General features: G+C 28.8%; 1 protein-coding gene across 1 annotated transcript; it reads right to left on the reverse strand.

Annotated features, from left to right (window-relative positions):
• Positions 1 to 1935: 1935 nt before the first annotated feature.
• On the reverse strand, positions 1936 to 17626 carry LOC111638374 (potassium voltage-gated channel subfamily H member 6-like). The gene is made up of 2 exons (XM_023384075.1): positions 17464 to 17626; positions 1936 to 2539 (listed from the first exon to the last, which is right to left on the reverse strand). The coding sequence occupies exons 1-2, from the start codon at positions 17537 to 17539 to the stop codon at positions 2301 to 2303; spliced, it is 315 nt and encodes a 104-aa protein (XP_023239843.1). The 5' UTR covers positions 17540 to 17626; the 3' UTR covers positions 1936 to 2300.
• Between the last annotated feature and the right edge of the window lie 304 nt (positions 17627 to 17930).

Consider the following 17930-nt stretch of genomic DNA (forward strand, 5'->3'; position numbering starts at 1 on the left):
ATTGCTTTCTTTTTTTGAACTTTGATCTTAGCGGAAACTTATACAAAATCCAATGGCATCTTATAATATTTAACGATTTCCTGTTAGTTTTCCAAGATGTTCATCTATTATAACTGTTCAATTCATTCTAAAATTATTGTTCATACATTTTTAAAGAGAATAAATTCAAATTTATTCATTCCTCTTTACACACAATCTGCCTAAAACCTCCGGTGACGCGTTATATCTTCGTGGGGCCCAGGCGAATTTGAATCAGGAGGCCTCGTACAGTGTTGACTTCAGGCATATTTCTTCGGGCGAATGTTTTAAGGAAAATATTTTCTTATAAAACAATCTTTTATAAAAAAATATTTTCCTTAAAACATTCCCCCTTGTTTGGGGCCCCTTGTTGATGGGGGCACAGGCAGTTGTTTTTGCACATACGAAAACGCGCCACTGAGAACCTCCCCTCATATATGCACAGACATACGGTACGCTTGTCAATATTTAGTCTCCACTCAGAGCAGTGTTACATAAAGCTAAACAAATCGCAGCTTAGGGCCTCACGCGACAAGCAGGTCCAGCTGGAGGTTATGCGGGGCCTCGGGAGAAATTTATTAGTGGGTCCCAAAATACTTACAAAAAAATTGTTTTAATCAAATTTTCTTAAAAGTTTGAAAGTGCAGGGCCCCGGTCTTAGGCCCGAAAAACCGACTACGAGAGGCCTTGCTCCATTTTTCTCAAAACAATTTATTATTCATCATTATGTGATAGAGAAGGGAGGGCGTTCTTACTTATAGCAGGTCACACGTTTAAAATTCAGTATTAGGAATTGTAACCTTATACAATGTTGAGTATCGTACGATAAGGATTTTTACATTATATTAACTCATGTAAAACGGCCCTAACAAATTTAAGCCTGATTTAAGCTTAAACCCGAATAAAATCATAAAATTGTGTTGCATATTCATGTGGCCAGGAAAATCTGAATTAGGTGACTCCCATGAACAGTGTTTACTTCAGATATTTTACTTCGAGGAAATATTTTATTATAAAAAAATTGGTTTGGGGCCCCTGGCTGTTGCCCTTTTAGCCCATAGGATAACGCGCCACTGGTTCTTTTCTACACTAAAAAACGACTTTACAGCAGAACCTATCCAAGTAGGGCTCTATAAATATCATTAAATACCTTTATTTAAATTTTATTTGAATAAATTACATTAATAAATCGATTTTACGACCATTTAAACTGCACATTATTTTTTATATAGGACTAGGCTATTTTATTTTCATTCTTAAATCACTAAGATATTCATTTTTGACATTCGATAAGACATTAATTACATAAATATTAGTTAAATTCTTAACGTAAGTAAACATTTATTATAATTAATTTAATCCAGAATCCTGCATAACTTAAATTCTTGCGGTATTATTTATTATTACAATTATGGCTACCTTTAAGCAATGATACTGTGCCTTATACAGATCTGTTATTGATTCTAACGCTATAATATCATGATTTAGTGATTGATAAATTCTTTTTCTTACAGAATATCATCATTTTGCTGTGAAGATTCTTAGACAAGCAGCTATTAATCTTCCATGCCTATTTTTTTCTTGCTCATATTACAGTTACACAAGGGACTTCAATGCAACCATCTCTATGAATCTTGCTTGACTTTTTTTGGGGAGAAAATACAGAGTATCCATAATTTTAATGGATTTTATGAGTTCTAGACTGTTGTTTTGTATAATTTCCATTCAAAATTTTTATATATTTTTATGTTTTTTTCTACCTATGAACAATTTAAGATATATTCCATTCCACAAGTTCAAATAAATAAAAAAAAAACGTATAAATATTATGCAATTGTTTAAATATCTTATGATAATAAGACAGGAAAATATTTTTAAATTCATCGCCAAAATGGAAATATTCGTCTTTGTATAATGCTTAATGCATCATTTATCTTATAAATAATGTAGAGAAACAAAACTGTTTTCATGCTCACGCTAATCTTCTGTACATTTTCTGTAACGCCCATAAACTAAAATTCATTAGGATAAACCAATCACAGCCTCACTAACACCTAATTACATATATTATGCAGATTAAGCCAGAAATTGATTTAAACCAATAATGTTTATCCATTACATTTGATAGAAACCAATCAGATTTCGGTAACGCCTCTTTTCGTATTCGTTTCGTTTAAATCCACCAATAGCACGAACATGCGTGTTTAAATTTATGTTTTTAATTAATTAACGCGAGTTTTTCATTAATTTTTGAATTAATACGTCAAAATCTTACAAGAAATTTACTTACCGTCCTTCTTGTAATAGAGAATTTCTAGTTGTCTTTCCTGAAAGGCATCAAGAGTTTCTCTGATGTGAGCTACAGCTTGTGTACTCGTAAGGGGGCCGTGTAGAAATTCGCACATACAAGATCTCTGCATAAGTTCTCCTCTCGTATAACCCACCATTTCACAAAAACCATCGTTACAATAAATAATTGGATAGTTCTCGATCTGTGCATTAGCAACTAAAAATTTCCGATCTGTAAAGAGAGCAAGAGCAAAAAATTTAACAACAGAAAGTTAATAACTGTAAAAGTTATTCATCATAATGATAAGATACGACTAATAATGATATTATCATTAATTCAACTGTAAAGATAGCGACGAGTAAATCATCGCCGCTTTGATGTCATAATGGATAAAATTGGATTATTTTGGTTGAGATAGCGAATTCGTTTAATTGAACTCGTGTTGTTTCGTAAATTATTAACCGTATCCTCTTTGGCATTTACGTGTCGTTTGATATTTTCACAATGTTCCTTCCTGGGTAATTTTACTTAATTTTTAAACACCACACTGTTTTTATATGATCTCGACCATTACCAGTATCATTTTGTATTGCTCTATACTAATTTTTTTGCAAAATTTTGGTGAAATTTGCTTTCGAATACATCAAATTTATCGCAAAATTTAATGGCTGATCTCTGAAGGAAATAGGAGAGATGCCGATTCAATAAATAAAAAAAATAAAAACTTGAAAAAACAACTCTAATCCTTCTATAGAATTGCTACGTCAGTTTATTCTGCTAGAATTGTTTACATTTACATTTAATTGAATTAAACACCATCTGTAAGAATGTATACATATGAATAAAATCTTTTTACTTTTGTTAATACTATTTACCTAAATTTATTAAGTGTATTAATTTTTTATTGTGTAGGAGAGCCAACGTTGCTTCTGTGTTAAAAACGTCAAAGCATTAATTTAAAATATTTTAATTTATAATTTCAAGCGTGGGCATTCTTATCATAACGGCCAACTTGCCCAAATTAAGATGATTAAAACGTGAAGTAACTTTGAAGTGTGCCTTAATACACATAATATAAATAATATCTGCATTTAAAACACTTATTATATTGTGTATTGTTTACATTATTATTATATGTATTATATTAAATAATACACGTGTAGTGAGTGTTGGCACACACATACAAGTGTTTATAGTATAGAAGGAGGCAAAAAAAATATAAGACGTATTGTTGTTCACGTAAAGCAGACATACACGTGTAACAATACGTCTTACACTATATAAATGTCATTTTTGTGTATTAATACTCTTACATCAATCGTATACATAAGAAATTTTATTAAAATTTCCTTTGTATAGACGAGAATCATTCATTTCTATCAAACTTCGAACAATTCCAAGATGTTAATATTGATGCCAGATCATAATATCGACATTTCAAGAATTGCCCAACAAGTTCCTTTCTCACAATTGCATATCGGTTGCTATGGAAACAACTGTATGAACTATAGTTAAAAGAATGAGAACCTTTACCATCAATAGGTATTAAGAAAATATAAAAAGAAACTTACTTCAACACAGAGGAGAAGTAGGAAATTATAATAAATTCATTTATATAAATGTATATACTGTTTTAATCATTTAAAAACACTATTATTATTAACAGTAAAATATTTTTTTCTTTGTTTTTAAAAAGAGAGAAATTTCCTAAGGGCGTAGCCATTTTTATCCATAAAAATATAAATTTAATTAATTGCAGTTAAGTCGTAGCAGATAATAAATCAAATTTTTTAGTACAAAATTATCCAAAAATCCATGAAAAATGAGTAGATAATATGAATTTTAATTAAGAATTAAATAAAAAGAAAATATTATTTAAGAATTCATAGATAATTTAGTAAAAACATCAGTGGATAATTTTGATTGCGCTAGTCACAACGATTGCTGGAAATCACGCTAGAAACTACTTTAGCAATGATATGGAAGACAACACCCATTACACTTCTTTGTAACTAAATTGTGATTTGCTACAAAGCGTTAAATCATGGCTGATCTGATGGCATCAACTAAACTGTGACCTACCATTAATATATTCACGAAACTAGCTACAAGAACCCAAACGTATGGAAACCATCTTGAATTAATTTGCATAAATCTGTAATTAATTCTTGCATATTTATCACAACAAACATTGCTTATCGATTTAAAAAAAATTGCTAAATTTAATTATAATTTATTTTCTTTCCTCACTTTTTCTATTTTTAGCTACTTAAATTCGTTAATATGCGAACGACCTTGCGCCCTTTTTTCTCAAATCTTCCTTTCAAAGCGTGGAGAAAATTGATTTATATTAATTTTTACTTTGCTTAAACGTTCTTTTCTTGGATAATTCGGTAAATAATTTAAAATTTCTTAAAAATAAATTAATTTTATTCAGTTTATCGATGAATGTATTGGAGTATTCCATTCAACAAGATGATTACTTGACATCTGAAGAACTCCCGTTGTGCTAGATCCATAATGAAGCTTACCCGTGTATTAAACTTAGAATTAGTTTATAAACTAAGTAAATATTTTGTATGAATTTAAATATAATGAATTTTATCTTGATTATAATAATAAATCACTACAACTTGCGGTTCACTTGATGCACGATACCACGATACATCGAAGATTAATAAAACTTGCAATTACCATTTACATGCGTGGAATAATGCCAAATTTTACAGAAAAATTAAATAATTTATCAATAAATATACATTATAAACTGTTAAAACGATTGTTTTTCGTGTAAATTAGTCAGTAAATATGCAAATTAACTCGAGGAAAGGGAGTGTTTTTCTGTTTTTCTTGCGCATCTGCTCGGCTTCTGCGGTTTGTACTTTCAGATTTTTATGTCTATTTTGGAGCACTATCGAACGTAAAGAAGAGGTACTGTACAGTCCATATATTTTTCTACTGGACCATCTTGAGATGTTGCAGATCGATTGTTTTAGCACAATCTGCGAAAAATACGATCTCTCGGATATTCCCAAGTCATGGACCATCCAATACAATTTCTGTCATTGTATATTGCTTTCTCCCTTTACCTACTCCTGAAGCACAGAAAAACAATCGAATGGGACATTCAATTTTTCCTTTTCTGTCGCGTAATCTGTAATTTTTCTTAGCATAAGAGAAATAAAACTTACATTATTTTTGTTTCTCCCACATACACACAATCACACACACAAAGAACGAATCCTCGTGTGACACATTCGCGAGTAGCGAAAAATCGTGAAGATTTTCTTGAAATTCCCGCAAATAATTGTATAAATTTTAGCAAAAATAAATCAAAAAATTATTTATGTTAGTTATAAAACCATTAAATTCTAAAAAATCGTAATATTCGAGCTAAAAATGAGAAAACTTTAACATACTTTAATCATGCTCACTAATTGAATTTCTCAAAAATCAAAAAATAATTATATAATAAAATACTTAATCCTTATATAAATCACCAGTGAAATACTTAGAAATACACAAAAATATTAAGAACTAAATCATTAAACTCTAAATTACACGTAAACATCCATAAACTCAAAAGACACTCTTTAAATTAAAAAAAATAAATAAAATAAAAGACAAAGAAATTGAAATTTAGTTAAATTTTAAATAGCAAAATGAGAAAAATATTACAGAATTTTATTTTAAATTTAAAATTTACCGAAACGGATACTGCAGTGGTATAAAGAAAAAGAAATTACACTCGCACGCGATGCCATTTTTAATGCGTGTGTCTGTATGTCTATGCGTATAAACATATTCTGTGTATATAAGGCTGTATACTATATATAACACTGTCATTGACAATACACACGTGTATAATAACCACACCTTATTGCTATTTAACGTGTATAACACTCCTCGTGAGATATATATATATATATTATTAATATAGAAAATGGATAAATTGTTAGAAGTAAATGGAAATCTTCCTGAGTAATTGGAGCTAGAAAATTCTAATTTTCAAGCTCCAATTACTCAGAAAGATACTCCAAACTACAAGAAAAACGGTGTTTCAAAATGTGTAAGTGCTTTAAAATGGTAAATAAAATATTTAAAGTGTTTATTTTTTTTTATTAAAAATTAAATTAAAATGTTTTAAGATAAATTAAAAAAATAAATTTCAATTAATTCTTAAAACAGAATTAAAAGAAAATTAAATCTTTGCGGATAGAAATACCTGATTAAAATTTATACGGATGTATAAACAAGACTTAAAGGTGTTTTTTAAATTTATATTTAAATTAAAATGTTTAAAAATTCTTGATTTTTTTAATTTAAATTAATTCTGTAAAAATTGAATTTTTTTCAGAGTAGAAAGGTTTGTTTTCGGGAGTTAAAAAGTGCTTGTTTCGTTATCGTTAATATAATTAAAATAATTTACCTCAAATTTTTGTAAGAAAATATATTTTGATCATTGGAACGAATCAGGCGCTGTGATTGACCAACTTGCAATCGTCTGATCATAGGAAAATGATTAATCTTAAATACACTGGGTGAATCAGGCGCTAAGATTTAAATCTTAGATTAATCATCCGCATCATCTGAATCTTCAATGAAATGGTTTGATAAACTTTAAAATTGAATGGATCTGGGAATCTAGGATTAGTTAACTAAACCATTGGATCTATCAATACATTGGTGAAACAGTTCATTAGATTTTGGATTTTTCCACTGCTTTACTCAATCGGTGAGAGGTTTATCGAACCTTAGATCAATCAACCGGTTGTTTGGTCTACGAGTCAGGGAAATATATCATTGGATCTTGATTGGATCAATTGCTCGATTACAACATTTAAACGTTCAATTGCACTGTTGTACTATAAACTACGAAAACGCATCTTTAGATAAATTAAGTAGATCTTTTGATTGTGGATCAGCAAAATATTTTATTAGATATTGAATTGATTGATTATTCCATTAGATATGGGTCAGTAAATGGTGAATTGTCTGAAAGACTCAGAAATGAAAATCAGGAAATAAAGATAACTTCAATTTCAATGATCCTACAGGATCTTAAACCTGTGAAATGCATCATTACATCTTAGATCAATAAGCTGAATTCTTGAATCAGGTTAATTAATTCTGATCATCTGAATCATGCCTTATTATGATTTAATGATTCAACTGTATCCAATTTTGATCTTAGGCTAATGAAATGCATCATTAAGTGACTATTGAATTTTGGATCAACAAAAATAACGAAAAAACTAGCGACTGTCGAATCATTCATTTGGCTTATTAACTTGCGAATCAACCATCCGTATCAATGAATCTTGATTAATGAAATATATACCATTAATTCTTGAATTAATTAGTTAACGGCTCGAGTCAATTTTTAATTTCATCATTCATTCGGAAGATTGAATCATGCCATCATTTTTCTGTGTTAAATCGTATTTACGTATGACGTTTTAATTGGAAAACTAAACAAAAATCTAGAATTTTTGATAATGAATCAAATTTATAGAAGATATGATGTAGAAAATTGATATTTGCGAATCGCGTGATGCGAAAAGAAAAAAAAATTTTAGTTAATTTTTAAAACTAAAATTAAATTTGATCAAAGAACGGGTACTTTGTATATTAGATTTATTTTCTGTAAGAGAATTTCGTCGGAATTTTTCAGAGAAGGTAAAAAACAAGCTCTAAAAAATTACAATTACAATTAAATACGATTATTTCCCACCCTTCCATTGCAATTTATCATTGATTTTATGGTAATTTACAAAATGATTAACCAATAAAATTCCAATTTTTCATGTTACATTTAATTTTTAAATGATTTTATTAGGCTGCAATCTTCAAATTTCAAATTGTTGTCGTCCATCTGTTCGTCTGTCCATACTAGGGTTTCTTTCCCGGGATCCCGTTTTCCCGGGATTCTCGCCGTTTATTCCCTACGAGAAAAATCCCGGGAAATTTTATTTTCCCGGGAAATCTCGCATTTCAATAATAATTTACCATGTCAGGTTTTCTTTCTATTATTTATTATACGAAAAGTTGCATCTTGAAGACTCACCTAAAAGAGAAATTTTGAGGTTTCTTGCTATTATTACCTATGTTTTACAAGTCTCTACTTGTTAGTTCATGTAATATCTATGTATTGTGTTTGCGCATCATTGAACAGCGGAGACTTGCTGAAAGTAAATATCACTCATCGCATTTTAGTTTATTTTTTATTTTATCTTTACGAAAAAAAAAAGTATTTTTTTCGTAAAGGATTTTAATTATTACAAAAAAAAAATAGTATTTTTTTTTCGTAATCATTAAAACTCCCAATGAAACGCTTTATTTTACTTTCATCTTATAATGTAGGAGAACATAAATTAATTGAGCCTAACGTGTCCGTATGGGTGAGATTGGCCCTACACTTTTAGTTACTTACTAGAAAATAAATTAAATTATTCAAATTTATGATATTCCTGTATGATCTTTTTTATTCATATAAAATTCTATTTTACTATCTCATCCCGGGAAAAGAAATTATTTTTCCCGTAATCCCGCTGGAGGCAAATTTCCCGGGAAATGAGAAACCCTAGTCCATACTTAACCTCGAGAAGATAGACGAAAAATCGAGATTAGATACTGAAAACCTCGACACGAAAAATCGAGATCAGATACGAACATCCTGTCTGGACCGGAAGTACCGTGATTTTTTAACACGTTAATGGCGAATTGTTTTATCAACACGACCTTTAACCCCGTCGTGTTTTCGATTACGTAAAATTTTAATTATTAAATTTTAATAAATTAATTAAACCAACATAGGACGAGTTATAAGAATATGATTTCTGTAAAACAGAATATTTATAGGATTTGATTAAATAAATTACAATAATTTATGCATTTGAATGATGTTGATTTTATTAAATTTTAAGGTTATACATCCCTAGGTAATTTAGAAAATTGAATGAATTTGTTATAAGCTACGTTTAGGTGCCATTTCACTTACAGAACTCGCCAGGATCAAGTGAATGATGATTAAATTCGCTGTTTTCTAGAAGACTTCAGGGTTTTTAAACTATTTTAATATAATTTTATACAGTTTTTTTCGTTAGAAAACACTTTATAAGCGTGAACTTCTACTAATTTACCATTGTAGATCCATGTAGCTGCAAGATAGAAAATTATAAAATATGGAAATTAGAGCATTGAACACAATTAAAACTGTTACAATCGTAGTAAAAACAATGGTTTCCTTCTATATTTAGAGTCAGTAATACAGCTCATGCTAACATGGCTCTTCACTTAGAAAATTCATGAAGAAGTTGATGATGGTGATGCTTAAAACCGCTTCTTCTTCGAAGATTTACAAGTTTTTAAATTATTTTATACTGTTTTCACATTAAAACACTGTTTTTTAAATTAATATACAATGTAAAAACGTAAATTACTGTAACATTAACGTTATAAGGCTCCATTTTATCTATATGGAAGAAGAGCTGTAAAGCATGGAAGCTGAAGCTGCAGAATACAATTAAAATTGCTATAATTATAAAAGAAAAAAAAAGACATTTTCATAATATTTATCTTTCTTTTTTTTACAGTCAGTAATACAGTTTATGATTTATTCTCTTTATTTTTATCTGATACTGGTGACAACTCACACAGTTTATTCTACAGGTTGCTACATACGATCGATTTTTCTGCGCTTTAAGGTTAAAGAATCATTGAATATCTTAAATACTCGACACTTAAAATAAATTATTTTTCGTTTATTTTATATTTTCCCGACAGAATCCGTCTGTCTTCTCACAAAAATGCAATTTATTTTGCTTTTTTATAAAGGCAAAACCTGTTCACTCGTTTAGAAAGTCAGTTTGCAACGTTATTTAACAATAAAATACAGTAAAACCTCTATACAGCAGACAATAACGATAACACAAAAAGTGGCCGTTGTTGGGAGGTTCGACTGTACTTATTTTTTAAATGAGAAAATTATATTTGAGACTCTGCATTAAAAAAAATATACAGGTTAAATATAAATTAATGAAATAACTTTTATATTTTACAGATGAATTTTGCTTGAAAAATGCAATCTTCTACCCAAAAATACAAATTATATTGAATTTTTTTTAAAGGCAAAAACCTGTTTATGCGGACGGAACACTGTTATTCACACAATAAAAGCAGTTGTTTGGGTAAAATCACACCTAAATAAAAGCCACACTTCAATAAAATTAAATATTCTTTAAACAAAAAACAGTCATAATTTGCATAAAAATACAATTTTTTCTAGTTTTATGAAGACAGAACCTGTTTACGCGGACACAAACGCCGCTATTCACTCAGTAAAGTGCAGTTATTTACGTTTCCTTAGTGGGTGGACGAAAACATATTTTATAATAGAAAATGATATATAAACCCATGAATTTCATGAAACAAATGAAATGTATTTATATAAATTAATAAAATAAATTGAAATTTCATATAAACAGAGAAGTAGATGGGGTAGAGAGAATGCTTTTAATGTTTAATTGAGTTAAATTCGCTTCTCAACGCGCCTAGATTATTAATGATAAAAGAGTGTCTACCGCTGCTTAATTATTTAAGAACAATTTATAAATTTTCTTAAAATAAAAAGCTTAAAACTTGATTTTTTTAATTGTTTTCTTCCAGATCAAACAAATATAAAATTTATATTTTAATAAAGAATTTATTGAAGGGCGCAATCAATACACTTTATTGCATAGAACGACGATCACCTTCGTCAGTAATCATCGATTTTAACAATAATAATTTCAGTAAAACCTGACTAAAATGGAACCTGTATAAGCCGTAAACCCGCACAGACGGTTCTGCACGATTCCGGCTTAAGCAGGTTGAATTATGCAGTTTCACTGTTTAATTTTTTGACGTTAAATATAATAATTTAAAAAAAATATTATTGTTGATATTAAAAAATTTAAGTTTTTTTATGAATTTTTTTGACATTTTTAAGCTTGTCATAAACAATTTATTTGTTTATTTATGTACAAATTTGGAATTGTAAAAATGAGAAAATAAAAATAAACATTTATTTTCTATGAAATTTCCAATGTGAAAATAAAAAAATTTTTCCATCAAAAATCAAGTAAATATACATAATAATATAAATATTTTATTATTTTTGTTAAAAATAATAGAAAAATATATATTTTTTCTATAATCAATTGTTTACATCACCGTTTACAATTGTTTATTGCCGAGATTCAGTGAATAGCAAGTAATAAATATGATTAAAGTATGAATTTTTATGCATTTTAATAATAATTTTGAGCTATAAACAGTTTTTCATTTAAATATTATCGATAAAAAAATCATTTAAAACCAATTTTTACTCAAAAAATTGATTTAAATCATCGAAAAATAGCAACAGTTCATCTGCTTATAAAATATTTTGGCAAACAATTTTGAATATTTCTACATTTTCCATCAAAATTTTGTCTAAGATCATTTTTTTTTAATAATAAAATGTTTAAATTGCAGTAAAACTCGTCTAAAACGGTTCCCGAATAAAACGTAAACCCGCCTAAACGGAAAAATATTCGGTATTGCGCCATTGCGGCTTACACAGGTTGCATTGTGCATTCATTAAGCGGTTTTACTGTTTAAATTTTAAAGAATTTTAATTGATTTTTTGGCTGTTCTACTTAAACAATATAATAATTTCTAGTCGTGCCTCGTACTTCGAATTCAATTCATTCAAAGAGGCCGTTCGAACTCCGAAGCGAATTTTTGTCGAATTCAGAGTTCGAAATCTGAAACGTTCGAAGTACGAGACACCACTGCATGTATAAAAATCGAAATACGTACGAATGTATGTAAGGCAAAGGGCTCTACAGTTCAACGTATCCGCACCAAATTTGGCACGAATATTCGACACCCTAGAAAAAAATACTGTGGTGAGTACCACCCCTAAAGCCACCTGTTAAGCACGAGCAATTTTTTGTGTGTCTAAGTTTAATTATCGTAGATATTCAAGTAAATAAATATACATTTTAGTTACCAACACCATTGATTTTATCACCTCCTCCCAACCCAAAACAAACAAATCCCCACCCCCTCGAAAGCCCCAACAATGCAGCAGCTACTTACAATTAAAAAAAAAATTCACTTTTATAACAAACAAATATAAAATTTTGATTGTAAAAATTGATAGCAGACTCCCGAAAACTAACAGCAGTTTCCTTTATTATCGGCTGTGAAAACTATGAGAGAAGAAATTTTTGTTTTTCCATAAGAAAAAATACGTTTAAAGAATGGAAGTAACATTTTTTACTATCAATTTTGAAGGCTGTAACGGACATTTCTCACTATCAATTTTGAAAACTGCAATAGACAAGTCTTACTATCAATTTTGAAGGCTGCAACTGACGTTTGCTACTATGAATTTTGAACACTTGCCTATTTTTTTTTCGTACTTAACCTTTAAAAAGTAAGTATTCGAAGCTGACAAAACGAATTCCCACAATCTAAAGAGCTGAAATGATGCCTCCAGAGTATTAAATCTTTTTCTTTTAAACTATTTACTAAGTTTTAAGCTTTTCAACTGAATTACTAAGCCTTAAGTAGAGTAAGCCAGCCTTGAGAATGTTTCATAAAAGCCATTAATCTGAAAGATTTTCGTTGGTAAGCTTTCGAAAATTTCGTACGTAGTACTAAGCGCAAAGTCTTTCCACGTAAATTATTATGTTCCCATCTTTTCTGATAGCAATTAAGTACAATTTAAGTACGTTTTAATTAAATTTCCACTAATAACAGGATCGTTTAACTTGCTAAATATTAAGGCGTCGTACTTATTCACGCGTACAGTTTAAGAATGGTAGAGGGCGAAATGTACACATCGTTGTACACGGTATTGTCTACGTGGACATTACATTAGTGGCATGCGAATTTGTTACCGTAAGCCTACTTTACTAGTCGCTGTAAGTCACAATTACGTGTATAGTACAATATAACTTCACGGGCTTTTAATTACGTGTACAAAGGCCAGGAAATTTGCCCTCTTGTATAGAATGGTATACGCAACAAGGAGCGAATTGCATACACCATTGTTTACAATAGGGGGGGAGGAGATCAAAATCTGAAGTAGCTCAAAAACTGTAATTAACGGACAGACTCCTAAGCTTAAAACTAATTAAGCACTAGCTAACTTAGTAAATAGCTAGAAAACATAAAATAGCACTGTTGACTAATTAAACCCTACAAATTTTCGACTAGAATTCATTAGCATTAAGACAGAAAGGCCACTCGTATGATATTTTAATAGGACCACCCGAAAGGCAAACTCACCTTTAACCTTTCAAATTACGTTCTAGAAGCATCTCGACCGACTTTTTAATTAAGATAACAATTAAGAGATGCTCTACTATTAAGTATTAAACACTAAAACTAAATAATTAAGCATTAAAACGTGCAATAAACACCTCAAAAACACTTCTACGCTCGCCTCATCAATATAAAAATAAAGGGAAAGAATGTCTTCCGTACGAAATTATATTTATTTTTATCATTTAAAACAATAGAAAAAATTGCATTATTAATATTAAACGATGACGTAATAACAATACTTTATTTTAAAAATACAAAAGTTATAATGAATATATTTTTTTTTAAGTAACGAAAATAACATCGTGTGACCTATTTTATAATGGAATCAATTATGTGTATATATAAAGAGTCATTTAAATATAATGTTTTAAATTTTAATTATAATTTATTTAAAATTTTCATACTTAAAAACAGTAGCCCATTATTAAAATTTCGTATATTTATAAAGAGGAATGTCTTGTGTTACTTACAGAACTTGCCATTAGTAAGAGGAGAATCGACGGAGGATGATTTTATTTTATTTTATTTTTAAATAAAATCAAATAAAATAATTCGAATTAAATTAAGTTATTTTTATAGAAATTTTCCCTTTATTTTTAAGATAATAGAAAAATTAAATGAGTTATTTATTTCACTTGAACATTAGCAGACCAATTCATAGCCATTGTAATTAAAGCATTTGTTAAGGACATAAATTTTTCTCCTCCTCCTCCTCCATCTTTTTTTTTTTTAATTTTTTAAAAATAAATTTTAAACATCACGAGCTGAAAAATATTTAAAAACTTATTTATAAACTCGGGTATTTTCCATTTTTAAGCTTAAAATAATCATAAACACAAGCGAAATTAACTTTTAGAGTGCGTAATGATTTTAAGTCGATTTTTTTAAAATTAAAAATAAATATTTTATAAAAATTTTAACGCGAGTCATTAGAATTGTTAATATTTCGGCGATTTTTATAAAAAATATGCTTAAAATTTTAATAAACCAATGATTTTTAACGTTTTAATTGTAGACACCCTCGAGAGGAGTGGTGGAATCTCTTTATATACCATCGAGGACGTTATATTGGTTTTGCCGGTGGAGGAGCGAAATGCTAATTTGAATAATGTTTGCTGTGTCTTCGGGTAGAGGTTGAAGGGCATAACTTTTGTATTCCATCATTTGTTCATACGACGCTCCAACAGTAGTCTTGTGTTCCACTAAATCAATTTGATGATAAATTGCGATTGGGACATCTCCATGTGATACATGGATCTCTTGTTACTAAAGAAAGTCAATCGCGTCCAGAAAAATTTATCACTCGATGTGATGTAACAAAGGCGAATTATGATGTAATTAGAAATTGAAATAACGGCTCTTCCTTATTATCATAATTTAGCATAATTATGGTTTCAGTTTTAGCATATTTCCATTGAGCTGGCAACAATTTAAAAAATATACGATTTTTTATTATTATTTTCGGGTAGAACTTGATCATAAATTATACAAAAGTGAATTGTCTTTTGGGTAAGTCGCTTGTCTTTAAAGACAAAAATTTCTTACGTAATTTAAATAAATATTTCGCGAATAATGGCGCACGGGAGTCGCGAGCCTCTAGTTGAAAAGTTACTCGTAACATATGGAGTATAAAATATGGAATTAAAGTAAAAATACTAAAAGTAAAGAGCAAAAAATTTAAATATTTTTAAAACATTTTGATAAGAGCAACTAGTTATTAATATATCTAATAAATTTTAAACGTATATTTGATCATTTATAACTTTAAAAAATACATTACGTGTTTTAAAATTCTCAACCTTTGTCTTAAACGATTAAAGCGTGAAAAAAATCGAAAATTTCCTTTTAAAACGATTAAAAATATTCGATATAGCTTATAAAATTAAAAAAAAATAGTTATAAATTATCTCTTCCAACTGACAAACATTTAATTTAATTACTGTGATCCTGGTTACAGTCAAAGCAATTGCATACCCTTAATATCCATTTAATGGCACTAAATATTCACAGACAAATGTATATAAAACACAAAAACTTATAATTCCAAACAGTCGAAAACTAACAAATGTCACAGAGTAAAACTATATACATAATAGTTTCCTGAAATAGTTTTTGAAGATATTTTGGCTCACATCCTAATGGATTTTACTACCAAAAAATTATAAAGTTACTTTAAAAAACAACAATTAAGTTATATAAGGAAGTACAGATGCTATTTTAAGAACATTTTCTAAAAAATTAAACCCCCATTTTTTATTTTTAGAGGAGTATTTTTTTTTTTTTACGTTTTTAAAGCATCTCTTACACTAAGGTGCTAGCTTCAGTTTACTTTAACATACAGAAGAAGGGGTTCAAAGGATTGTTGTATGTAGAGAGTGAAGAGTTTTGAACAGGAAACGAATGAGAAACACTTAAACTTATCATAAAAAATTTATATATAAATGTATTAATCATTCTTCCTATTTATAGAGCTACTAAAACAGTTGTTTTAGCACACGAGTTGCATTTGTTAAGGTCATCTATGTTCATGTAGAATAATGTAAAACTGAGTTGTCACTGCTCGATACTGTTAATATTGATGATTAATGTTTAAGGGTATAAATCTAAGCTTCAATAGATATATTAATTTAATGGGTAAGGAAATATCTGACCATTAGTCATGGGTGGAAAAAAAAATCACTCTTACCTGAAGCTATAAATATAAAATATGTTCTTAAAAAATTGTAAATTGTTGTGTGATAATTTAATTTTCTGCTGCATAAAAAAATACACAAAAATTAATTACTGAGTTAATAATTTTATTCATTAATATTTATAAAATATTTAAAAGTTTTACTTCGTTCTGGCTTCTTCCCTTTTTTTTTATTTTTATTTTTTAATTTTAAATTTAAATTCTTGTTAATTAAAAATGATACATACCTTACGTAAAGTTTAATTATTTTTTTCGAACTTTACTTTAATTTCTTAATTTTAAATAAATTATAATGACGGGATTTAAATTTAAATATTAATTCGTTATCGTTTGCAGTTTAAATTTCTTTCTCTTTCTTGATTAGTCGATTTTAAATATTCTCTTTTCGTTACCGAACTGATTATTGGTCAATTTTTGTTATTGTTGTTTCGTAATTATAGGGAACAGGCGTGGAAATTTTTAAACTAGACGTGTAATTGGTTAATTTTAAAGTTCTGAAAACGAAACATAAGAATCTGATTGGTTAAGATCTTATGAATTATAATAAGTTTAATATATATATATTTAACGAATGTAAAAAAAATTTTGATTAGTTAATTTAAATAAAAGGAGTAATCATAATATAAATACTTAAATTTAGAATCTATGCAACACATTTATCAAATTGATTAAAATAGGCGTGTCTTTCAGTGAACCAGATTCGAGGTGCGATTGGTAAATTTAAATTTATGTAATTTAGTAAATAAATCTTTACAAAATATGCAAAAATTATAATTTATTACAATTCACTAATTTGTGGCATTTAATTGATAAAATAGAAACAATTTAAATGCAAAAAATTATTATTTAAAAACATTTTACCATTCGAGAGTTAGAGAATATCGTAGAAAAAAGAAAAAAAGGAATAAATTTGGAAGTGAAGATACGTGAATTAATTCGTTTCGAGATAAATTAATTTAATTTAAAATAAATGATAATATAACTTGATGCACAATCATTCAAAAAAGGGAAGATGTTGAAAGTCCGGATCAGCCATGTTGGTATTGGAAGATTCAGCATCTATTAGGGAATGAAGATATGCTACAGTTAAAAATGTACTTACTTAAACCATCAAACCTCCTTATGATACTATCGATAAAGGTATTTTGGGGTACGACATGACCCCTTTTCACAGGCATCTTTAACTTTTGCTAATCGTATAACTCCATAGCATCCTTTGTATATCACTAGTGGTGGGAGAGAGAGAACTACCGTCTAACTGCCTGCTTGGCAGTGTCGCGCATACTCCACGGCCCTAACATCGATCCGATCCTTTAGGCTTAGCGCAGACGTCAGCAAGTCAGGATCGGTATTACTGTACGTGTTCTGTAACGTAAGGGTCATTCCTCCTACTCTAGGTCTACAGAAATACCCTCCTAACTGATAGATGCAAACTTTCTTGCATGGTACGAGTATCAGAGGGGTAACCATTAAAAAATAATAATAATAAAAACAGGAAGCAGTGTTTCTAGTACAAGTACAGTAGGGTACCCTTGAAGATCCTGATAATGCTTCCATACAGAAAAACTT

The sequence above is a fragment of the Centruroides sculpturatus genome, unplaced genomic scaffold (genome assembly GCF_000671375.1).
Source record: "Centruroides sculpturatus isolate CEXI.00-Female unplaced genomic scaffold, Cexi_2.0 scaffold1257, whole genome shotgun sequence".
NCBI classification, from domain to species: domain Eukaryota; kingdom Metazoa; phylum Arthropoda; class Arachnida; order Scorpiones; family Buthidae; genus Centruroides; species Centruroides sculpturatus.